A 12,329-nucleotide genomic window follows, 5' to 3' on the forward strand; every position below is an offset into this window, starting at 1 on the left:
ACAAAGTGAGTGAGTAAACGGATTAATAGAAACGTCAGACTACGAACATACATTTATGTTTAATTGCTAATCAAATATTTTTTATTTAATTGAAATAGAATTTAATAATAATGATGATTGTATAATAAGTAGGTTCAATAATGGTAGAAATCTGTGAAATTTATGCAAGAAAATTCATCTAAGTATAAAAATTCTGACAGTTTGTAATAATTATTTTCAATAAATTTATACTTTACATGCCGAAAAATGTGATCATTAACCGATTTTGTTATGACATCGCAAATATATGAAAGTGTGACGTAAAGAAACCTAACTTGTGACTGATTTATTAAAAATAAAATAAGTACCTTATTGTACTTACACATTTCTGGACCTTTCATTGGTACCTAAAAAGGTACCTATAAATATTTTACATGTAACACAACAGTTGATTAATTTATAATATAGTTTCAAAAATCTAATATAATAATAGATAATATTGGGTTACACTGTTCTGGATCATGTGGAAATTCCAAATAAAGTAACTATCTCAATTTTATTAAAAGCAAGAACAGTTAAAAAACAAATATAATTAAAAAAAAATAAGCTTAATTTTTTTATATCTGAAGTAAAATATTAAGTATGTTTTGGCAGTGTTTTTTGTTGAAGAAACAGAAGAGAATTTAAGTACATCCAATGGTGGTAGTATGACCAATATAAACCAGAAGCAATATTAGAGAACATTATCGACTGGGATTTTGGGTATTGGAAATTAGTGGAAGTCAGTGCCAAAGGCTACCCATAGTTCGGGACTACACCTCCAAAAAGCCATGATGACTATGGATGTCAGTATGTACAGCAACCAGCAACAGCAGACATACCCTGAAACCTATTGCCAACCACCAGAATACCCCCCAGATCACCATTACTACAATGAAAATGGCGAAATACATTACTACCAGGATATACCACAAGGTCACGACCACCCTGTCCCACCAATGCCTCATGAACATCCAGACCATATAATAAACACAGACAATGGGTTAAGCTATACAAATTTGGATGGGTACCCTACTATGGGCGCCAATCAAGCATATAACAATCATCCAAATATTCCTAGTTCCTATCACCACCACGACGTGCACTACAACATACCTCATATTGATTTAAATCACCAACATTCACACCACCCGCCACCAATTCACAAAATAGATAACCACTTTTTAGAATCAAAATACAATATGCATTTTATAGATTCTGATAATCAAAGTGGACACAGTTTGAACCCTTATCCCCATATTGTGATGCATCAAAGTGGAAGTCCCAGTTCTTGCTTGGAGTACCAAGGGCACTATCAGGGGAAGAACGAACATATTCAGGATATTGCTGGTGGAAAAGAAATTCTCGGCGGGGATTGTTATAGGCAACAGGATTTGGGGTCCCGTCAAGATATGGGGAGACAGTTGGGAGTCCAGGGAGGGCAAGGGATGGGGATTCCGCAAGGAGGGTCGCAGCATCACCATGCGGTGCCAACTTATAAGTGGATGCAGGTTAAGAGGAACGTGCCTAAGCCGGCGGGTAAGCTAATATATATATATATATATATATATATATATATTTAAAGTTTGTTTTTGACTAGTTACTAAGTAGGTATTACTTATATAGGTATACCTAGCAAAGATTTCCTTAGGTATCTGACTTAGTTATTTTTGTTGATCTTAATCAAGTAAGTAGATATATACCTTCAGCCATTCAATAATATGTGAGTAAGTATCATACCTACTATTTTTTTTGGAAAATTGACTATTGTTCTTCCCTTATTTTACAACGTTTTTCTTAGCACGTATTCTTGTTTGTCCGGTGGTTGTTTATCCAGTAAAAATCTTGCAATCGATTTTTAACTAACTTCCCTATTAGCTAGACATTAATTGAAATTTTTAGAATAATATATCAGAACACGATGCCAATGCATTCTTTTAATAATTTTAGCCATCTTTATGTAGAATTGAATTCATTTTCAGTTAATTCTGTTTTGTATTAAAGGTTATTTCGGAAGAAATCGTAATCCAATCCACTATTATTGGTTGCTAATGGGGTGGTCCTAGCAACTAAATTATTAATATATACGTGCGTAGTATGGAAATCAATATGAAATGTCAAACTGACATTTCATATTGTTCTATATTTGTTTGTTTTTTGCAAAATAGCAAAAAATGATTTGTTGACAATTGCCTAATTTGTCCTAAATTATTAATATATAAGTACATAGAATTGTCAAGTTTATAATATGATTCAACAGGAAATTTAAAAACGTGGTATATAAAAAGTTCTTTTTATCTTGTAATTATTTCCATATTAGGTATTAAAGGCTTTTCGACAACCATAAACTTCACTTTATTATAGGGTGATATTTCATATTCACAGAACAGATTAATAAATAAAATTCCGATAGGCTATAACCCCAATACCTACACTACATTTTGACGCAAGGTTTTGAATGTGTGAGTGTCCTCCGAAAATGAACCACACATTATGGACGTGCATTGTGTGTGTTGCAACCTTCAAATACACCAATATTGAATGAGCGTCAGTGCATAAACCGAGAGCAGTTGTCAGAACGAAAAACAAACCTATTATTAACACGTATTTAAGTTTATCTCATATTCTTCCACACTCGAGATCGGTTTCCTGTTACTCCACATCCGTTAGATAGGATTTCAGTTTCCATTATTTCTGAATTTCCTGATAATTATATACTCATGGAAAAAAAGAGACCTAGGCATCTACCCACTTAAGTATATTATATATTTTTTAATTAAATTTCACATCACTTAATAGGTAGGTACCATTGATATAGGTAGTCTACCTATCTACAGGTTGCAGTCACCATTCCATATCATTTTTTTTTTGTTTGTTCAATGTAGCCTTGATAAGAGTGGTGAATGCAATAAACAAGAAATTTGATGAACAACGGTTTGTATTTTACCACGTTTTTATTAGCTCGTATTCTTGTTTGTCCGGTACAGATTTTTTCTTGTGTATCCAGTATAATTTTTTTCTTGTTTGTCCAAGATTTGTATTGGACGATTGAAGATTTTTAACCAACTTCCCGACTAGCTAGACATTTGAAACTTTTAGAATATAGGTATCAGAACACGACGACAATGCATTCTTTTAATACTTTTAGCCATTTTTAAGCAAACTTGAATTCATTTTCGATTAATTCTGTCTTGTATGGAAAGTTATTATTGTTGGTTGCTAAGAGGGTCCTAGCAACTAAATTATTAATATATACCTGCGTTACTATGGAAATCAATATGAAATGTCAAAATGACATTTCTGTATTCTATATTTATTCAGTATTTCTATCAAGTACAATAAAAAGTTTTTATTAATACATATAATAAATTTTCAAGTTTATATGATTCAATAGAAAATTTTAAAAAAAAGTGGTAAGTATGTATATAAAAAGTTCTTTTTATCTTGTAATTATTTATGATCAACACAAATAGGTATTAACAGTGGCGGGCTTAAGCGGGCGAAGCACTGATAGGTTTTGAGCCCCTCCGCGATAAAAAATAAAATAAAAACCATACTTTCAAATATCAACGTAGGTACCTACTTAGTAAAAGATATATCTTTTCCAATCCATTATTATTGAAGATGACTGTGGTGACACAAAAGTAATAGTTTTTTTTGTGTACAAAAACATAGGTATCTGTTTGAGTCCTAATATTACATGCCCTCTTGATGTTAATTGTTAATTGAAGGGATTTTGTTATAGTTCGTATCCGGAAATTTGTACGTAAACAGTTCACCGCAGGACACTTATTCGTGCGCCGCAGTACGTGAAACATGAGTTCGTGTAACATTTAATCAAATGATGAGTTCTTCGTTGAACATTTCACCGTGGAGTATTTGTACGTATGCTACAACATGTGGAGATGTCTTTACTAGGTTAGGTTAGGTTAGGGTTAATCTAATTGGAACAGTTCTATTTGCAAACTATCGCCGCATTTTGTAAGATACGTACAAATTTATTCCACGGTGAAATATTCAACGAAGAACTCGTCGTTTGATAGAATGTTATATGAACTCATGTTCCACGTACTGCGGCGCACGAATAAGTATCCCACGATGAACTGCATACGTACAACTTACATATAACCGTTATATTTTGAGTAACATTTTATACATACCTACTGAATTTGTGAGAAATACTTGGGTACCTACAGTGCAACTTTCACATCGTGTCTTCTACGTCACTACGGTTGTTTTGTTTCTGGAACTTAAACCCTCCCCCCGCATTTACTTTCACAGCTACTACATTCCCTAAGCCAGTAATTTAGTATGTAGGTACCTACCTATTTGATATCGCGTGATGTTTAATTAACAATTATTGCTTAAAACTTTATGGAAGGCGATGAAGAACATTACTTCAAATGTAGGAGGAGAAATGAAGGAGAAAAAAGAAAGCAAATTCTTCTTAATAATACCAGAGATAGAGTAGGTATTCCAATATATCGTACCTATAGTTCAATGAAAACAAATACATAATATGACTGACAAAGTTTATTGTGGACTATTTATATCGAATCTTAACAACCTACCTCCACCCTTCGCCATTGCTCTATCTATAGCTACTATACCGACTTTGAGGCAATAAAATAATCGAATGACTGGTATATAAACAATTTGTAGGCAGTGACGTCCCATGGGGGTAGGCAGATTGAGCGTCGCTTGGGGGCGGGCAAATCGAGGAGAATCATTAGGACATATGGAAATAAGTACATAAACTTAGCAATGACGGAAATATCTTTCCTTTAAAAAAATCAGCTCACTGATTGCAAACAAAATGTATTAAATAATATGAAGGTTTCACAGGACTGTATTTTTTTCGGGTTCGCGATGTCTAGTTTACTTCCGTTGTCCTTGGACGTCACGTCCTTGATGACCAGCAATGACACGTGTAGTTTTGCGAATTATATTTAAATTATAGGTAGGTACAAACTTACCTAATTAATTTATACAAATATTTTTGCCAGTCACTCGCGAGTATTGAAAGGTGTCAGGTGTATTTTTAAATGTATCTGAAACCGTGGACTCGCAATATTGTCTATTGAAGTAGCGATGGCATTTAAATTAGATTTTGTGGTATATATTTTGTTAGTAATGTACCCATATAGCACATTTCTTAGATATTGGACGAAAGGATGATAAAAAATGCGGCGGTATTTTGGCGCTGCTGCCTAGGGGCGGCATTTTGTCTTGGGACGTCACTGTTTGTAGGTCCTTTTTTAAGTCTTCTGATGAATCGATTGCATCATCTGTGTCAAAGAACATCGGCACTGTTTATGGAAAATCTTAAATTGCGTTTTCCAGAAAGAGTTCTTTTTGGATTAACTGGCCCTCAGAAACAATACTTATAATATACCTAGTAGGTATGTAAAAATACCCACAAGTCATTATTCTACCGTGGAGTACCTTTGTGACCTTTCATCATCATATCGTACGTCTCAAAAACGCCAAGTCCATATGACATTCGTGCCATTCTAACATGTCAATTACTGTGTACCTGCCACAGGTATGACGTACCGACATTCACACAGCGACTGACGGTATGACGGTATTTATTTGTGAGACTTCGCCGCTTGCGGTCTCCGAAATGTTTCTGGATTCCAGATACCTTTATTATTAAATGCCTGATAAATATTTCATGGCTATTGTAATGTACGACAATTAAAGATTAAATTTAATTATTACTATCGTGGTCAGTGACGGATTAAGATATTGAGTATTTTGGGTGAATTCGAATTTAAATTTAAATTTATCGACACAAACACATCATAAAAAATATTAATTTAAAGCATTCACGACACGTAACGTTAATAATATTTAAATAAAAATACAAGATAATATGAGTAAACAAAATAAGAAATAAATGGATGGAAGCACACTGGCTGTATAAATGGTTACATGTAAATTTTACGTAAAACATTTCACCGTGGCACAGTTCGCAGTGGGCTTTCTTATTGGAAAAAGATGACCGTATACTATACGGTCTCCAATTTTATTAGAACTTTGAAAATTTGAACATTAATTCAATTTTCATAGGTGATGTTGGCAAAATTCATGAATTCGAAAATGAAAACCTAACCTAACCTATTTTCAAAATTTGTTTGCTGCTGGCTTCCTGTAAGGTGTAAACCGACAAGAACCGTGTTTTATTTAGACATGAATTTTATGTCGGTACTTTACGACTTAAAGAGGTTGGACGTTCTTTAATATATGGCCATATATTTCCGATACAACATTTCACGGTGAAGTGTGATACGGCGAACTGCATACGTAAAAATTTTTGGACACGATAATTAATAGACCTTACCTTAAATATTTATAAAACACGTCCACCTAAACTCACCCACGTAAGTGGAATATATCAATGTCCAAGGCGATTCCATTAAACACAATTACTACCCTCCCAATTGGCATTGCCAATGACAGGTTAGTTATGCATCTTGGGAGAACAAACAATGGATGCACCCGCTTTATAAGATAATTGTCACACTGCGTATGTCGGAAAAAAACATATGGCTAAATATAGATCTCAACTAAACTTTAAACTACAGTATGGAAGCATTTAGCATGCCTAAGAGAAAATCAGCCAGATAGAGCAATGGATAATATCCATACAGTCTAGTAGTAAAGTAGTCTCAAAAAAATCTTCTGATCCCTCTCCAGTCTCCACTCCTTGAGTATATCCAGCAGTGACGAAGTGGAGGTAGGCTGTTAAGATCCGCCATAAATAGTGCACACTAAACTTTGTCAGACATACGTAACTGTTTTCATTGAAATAATACTACAATTTACAGATGGTGCTAGTTAGTTTTTAAAATTCAATTAAGCCCTACGAAACCAAGTCATAATAGATAATAGTCAAAAAATATCTAAAATTATGCAATTAAATCATACATAACTTTGGATATTTTATAGATAGAATAATATTTTTATCTATTATAATTTGATTTAGGCAGGGCTGAATGAATTAAAAAAATTAACCAACAATATGTGTAATAATATGACGTTTTCTTAATTCAACGAAAACAAAGAAGTATGAATGAAAAGGTGTGCACAATTTTGTCGTAGGTGTAGCCCAAAATATACCAAAACTATTATGGTTTGGTTTAGCCAGGGTTTACCTCCATCCGTCGCTACTGATACACAGTGTGACTATTGTAATTTTGTCATTTATGCAGCGCTCGAAATAGAAGATGTTACGAACCGGAGCGCTCGACAATAATTTTCCGAAAATATTTACATATTTAAGTATGTAGCTATTATATAGAAATGCCAAGCTCAGACCGTCAAATGGAGTAACTGTCTTTAAACTTGTGGCATGCGGCATAATATTGTCGATGACGCTGACGAAAATCGAGACTTAGGTACCTACGTCACGTTATATATATATATATATATATATATACATATTATATTATATATTTTTGTCTATAGTTCCATTTTACTAATTTTCGTATTTTAGTATCTACTTTTAATGATCCACGAACCATAATGCAATATTTAATTATTCCGCGAGACGGAGCGATAATCTCCGTGATTTTATGAGCGGAAGCTGCGCTCCGGTGCGTTCCGGTCCATTTCGAGCGCTGCATTTATGTATGTTAGTGGGATTTATAAATTAATTATTATCGTTTTACATCCTCTTATCATTAACACTCTGCCTTAAAGCTATTGAATTGAGCTAATGAATCAAATAAGTGTATATGTGAACTAAAATGAAAGCTAGGCACCTACTTAATCCGATCCTACAAAAAGTTTCCAATAACAAATTATAAAACCTTAAGTAGTGAGCAATAATAGTAAATAACTAAAGCTTTAAGCTCAGGTTATTTGAGTAGGAGAAAATTTGATGTCGTGCGACCGAAAGCTGTCGCATGTTCGGAAATTACGTTATGTCGCTTCACATCGCTTTGATCGCAGCCTGCGACTTTATTTTAATAGAGCCTTAACTATTCGATACCCGTGCAATATTGTGTTTTATGTTTCACTCTATTTGATTTGGAACGAAGGAATTCTTAGATATACTTAATACCTACTTACCACCAAACATAGTTAAGACATCTCAGTATATTTTGAGACTGCTATGCAAAAAAGGCGTTAGTCACAATTAGAAATATTTATTTATTGATTTTGTCGCATATTTTTCACTAACGGCCATAGCAAACTTGATGCTAATATTCTCTTTCATACACCAAAATATTGTGACCATAAAACATTAAATATAAATACAAAGATCTTCAAGTTAAATATAAGTATTTTAATAAGTAGGTAGGTACCTACTTACTAGGTTTAGAAACATTTTTTTAAAAATTACTTATTCAAAAAAATTATGTGTATCTACATCCGAAAAAATTTATTAACAACTTTTTATTGATATAATAATATTATATACATATCTATAAATTAATGTGTACCTAATGGTTTTGTGACCGCACCGAAGCTCGATTTTATATAAATAAAAAGGATTTTAAATTATACCTACGTATTCTAAAAATCAATGTTATTTAATTAAAAAAATACATTAAAATTATGAATTTAAGTGTTTTTTTTTACTGTAAGTTTTCTAATGTTTCTATTTTTATACGTGTCTATTGATTATTGAAAATACTTTATAATGGAAATTATCAGTAAAATGTATTTAATTGCATCTTTTGTATTCTGTCACTAGAGGCCCCTAGTAACATTATAATTCCTTTTAAGCTTTTCTTAATGTACCTACATACAAAACAACTCAAATTAGTTAACGAATATTATATGAAAATGCATCTTTTTTAAAACGGAACCTACCCTCAATGTTTGAGGCACTGTCTTCTCATCAGGGGGCTCCGGGTTCTATTCCCGGTAAGATCCCGAATCACGATATAGGTACCTATTTATGCAATTTTAACAACAGTTACAACCATATTACTGTTATTTACTAATTACATTAGGCTTCATGGATTGTTATAAGGTTAAAATGAAAAAAATACATCATTCAATTTGGATATCTACAAAATTCTGGTTTTACCGTATTTCAGCTTAGTTGGTCCAAGTTTTACCCTGTTACGTTTCCGTATATGTCACTCGATTTTATTTATTGCACAACTTTCTTCTAGTTATGTGTTTTCAGCGCCAATTTTCCATAGTTATTTCAATACCATTTCAATTAAGACTAATTATTTTTTGAAGTTACTAAACTAAAACTGTCTTACTACATCCGGGATTTAAGTAGTCAAACATAACTTAAAATGCAAGTCACCCTGACATTGCGGTAGGCGGCTTTTTGTGAGAATATTTACAGAATTAATGATTTTACCAAAACACTAGTGATTTATTAATTTCCATGTTAGTTATTGAAATATAATAATAATTTATTTAGCCAATGGAAGGTGGATGCTTTTCAGCACTCAAGTTTATCTTATGTAACGAATTATGTATTAAATTATATGGTTTAAGTTTTGTAATATGCTGTTTGAATTATTATTAGGTAGATATTTTATTAATAAACTATTTTTTTATTCAACGAATAATTCACAAGAATTATGAATGTAACATTTTTTTATTGAAAATATTGTAATTCGAAAATACTTCTGATAAATAGGTATATTATTTACCACTAGAACAAAATCTTTTTGAAAAAAATAAGACAACCAGCGGGATTCGCGCCAACATGCTTTTGACTACTAAGGTATATACTTGTCCTATCTAATTGTGATGCAGTTAACTATTGGTTTTTACAATACTCTCTGAAACGCTTTCTAAATTATGTTACTTTTTGGCAATCACTTTTAATATTATCTCAATTAGGTAGGTACCAACTGGTGTCAGGATCTTTACAAATTTTTAGTTATAGGTATCTTCTTAGGTATAACTTAATTACACTTACTAATATTTTTTTCTATCGATAGCTTAGAAGCAAAAGCACTCATCTGAAAAGTGAAAGACGTGAGTGCCAACTGCAATTGACAAAAATTTGCCAGAGGGGATTACAAATAATATTGTTGTCAGGTTTTTGGCAAATATCTAGGAACTAGCACTTCAAAAAAAGTCAAAATCATTTATTGAAGATGAATTGTTTCACAATTAATAAATATTTAACTCGTCACAACCAAAAATTAATCATATATGACACTTTGATATCGTATGTTACATTTAATTTATTGATAAAATATTATACAGTAGGTACCTAAGTACAAAAGGTCAACATGTTGAATTTCATTGAAATTGGTGTAATATTCTAGCTTTTTATTAGAAAATTTAAGCTTTAAGCTGTTTGCGTTATCAAAAAACGCTAGATTTAACGCCATATGCCAGACTCGTATTTTGGAAGCTAGGTATCTAATGAAAAATGCTAAGTTGGCAACGCTGGTTGGTGATCCCAATCAGTTCAACTCTTCATTGTACCTAATATATATGTTTCTGATGTTTATCAAAATTGTGTTTTTTTCTATAATAAAGAATCTAACATTCTTAAATTGTATGTATATTCAGCATTGAATAAAACGTAATATAGACAATATTAAAAACCAATATGTAGTTTGGATTTTGATTTAATTTTGTTGTATATATGTAGGCAAATGATTGTAATCAAATATATTATATTATGTACAATATTATAATAAATAGGATATTATTCAACTTACCATTAAATATTTACTATTTAGGTATGGTGACTCTTGGGTTCAATTATTTAAGTAATAAACATTGAATTAGGAAAAACATATAAGTACTTATACCTACTTATATAATAAATTGGATAAATAGATGCATTGATAAAAAACTGCTAGAAAATAGTTTGCATTACACAAAATTACTTTCACAAGCAATATTTAATCATTTAAATAATTATAACGCTGTTTAATCATAAATTGCCAAAATTTTTGCTGGTGGGTTCTCTCTGCAGATTGATTTTTTTTGATTGGCAGGTGAAAAAAATATTATAGCCTACATACCTACCTTGCTTTTTCCATAATAAAATCAATGCGTATGTAAAGTACCTTTTGACTATTTCAATAAGCAAGATTTCATATGTAGTAGCACTTTGCATAGCCCTGATACAGATCCTATCAAATTAGGGTGACTAGCCTTTCTTAAAGCGAAGGTAAATATAATAATTTTTACTTACCGTAATGTTAGCTTAAAAATATATAGGTATAGTAATTATTATTACACACAATTAATGACAACCGGTTTCGTTAGTTTGGGTGATAGATTAAGAATAATAAATTTTCGATTCGTTTTATTCTGGATATGACGTTATTAATGCAATTAGGCATTTATTTTTATATTTGGTTGTAGGTTCATTTACAATCCGTCTATACTGATAAGTACTTATTTATTTTCATGTTAGCGCCAATATCACTCGTAACTCTGTGGTCTTCATGATACCCCATCTCAGGATGGATGTGATGTTTCATGATGCTGTGTATCATGCGATTAACCTATATAATGGCACCATAAAGGCTCATATATAACTACATAATCTTTATTGACGTGCTAAATAAGTTATATTTATAATTGTTTTTATTATTTTAGTTAAATATTATTATACGAACTTAGTTTCTCTAAGAATTGTATTGTATGTTATTATGTATTATGGTGCATTGGCAAATAGCTGTAGTGCCATTATACTCTTTTCTAGATATATAAATAATGAGTTGAGAATATTTTCATAAGTGGATGAAAACGTTAGGTTGGCATTGATGTATATATGGATTAAGTAGGTATCTACACTACCTATCTGTTATGTACATACTAAAAATCTGTTTTATTTTATAAATGATAATTATTAAAAAATATATTATAGGTAGGTACTTAAAATATTGGTTCGTGATCCCATAGCCCTATTACTTTTTTATATAATTATTTTAAACTTATTTAAGTATTATTGTCCCACAGTACCTATCTATATATAAACAAACAAGCGTTAAAAAATCTGTGAAGTCGACAAAATATTTTAAGATCAATGAACTTCGGATTAGGAAGGTAGACAAGTACCTACTACCTATACCTATTACATGTAATGATATCACGAATATGTAGGTAACAAAATTCAAAAATTCTACTTTTATTAACTTCCCTACTAAAAATAGCTCTATATTCTTTGTGAAATTACTCTTGCTAATACATTTTAGGGACGCTGAAGTTGACATTATAAATAATCTTACTTCATAAATAACTAATTTTCGTCAAAATGTCACTTACGATCTTTTGACTTAGCAACCGCTTGCACTTAATGAGTTACTTATACTTTTTAATTATTTTATTCCTGACTTTCATAATAGGTATTCTAT

General features: G+C 31.5%; 1 protein-coding gene across 1 annotated transcript in view; it reads left to right on the forward strand.

The window, feature by feature from the left end:
* Positions 1-809: 809 nt before the first annotated feature.
* The window catches only part of LOC147073438 (uncharacterized), a 93,029-nt gene continuing 81,509 nt past the window's right edge, over positions 810-12,329 (forward strand). The window contains exon 1 of the mRNA XM_085945074.1: positions 810-1,557. Within this exon, the coding sequence (XP_085801200.1) occupies positions 810-1,557 (748 nt within the window). The remainder of the gene's footprint in view (positions 1,558-12,329) is intronic.

Source organism: Rhyacophila brunnea, unplaced genomic scaffold (genome assembly GCF_057557595.1).
Source record: "Rhyacophila brunnea isolate RB1 unplaced genomic scaffold, BYU_Rbru_1.0 scaffold_18, whole genome shotgun sequence".
Taxonomy (NCBI): Eukaryota; Metazoa; Arthropoda; class Insecta; order Trichoptera; family Rhyacophilidae; genus Rhyacophila; species Rhyacophila brunnea.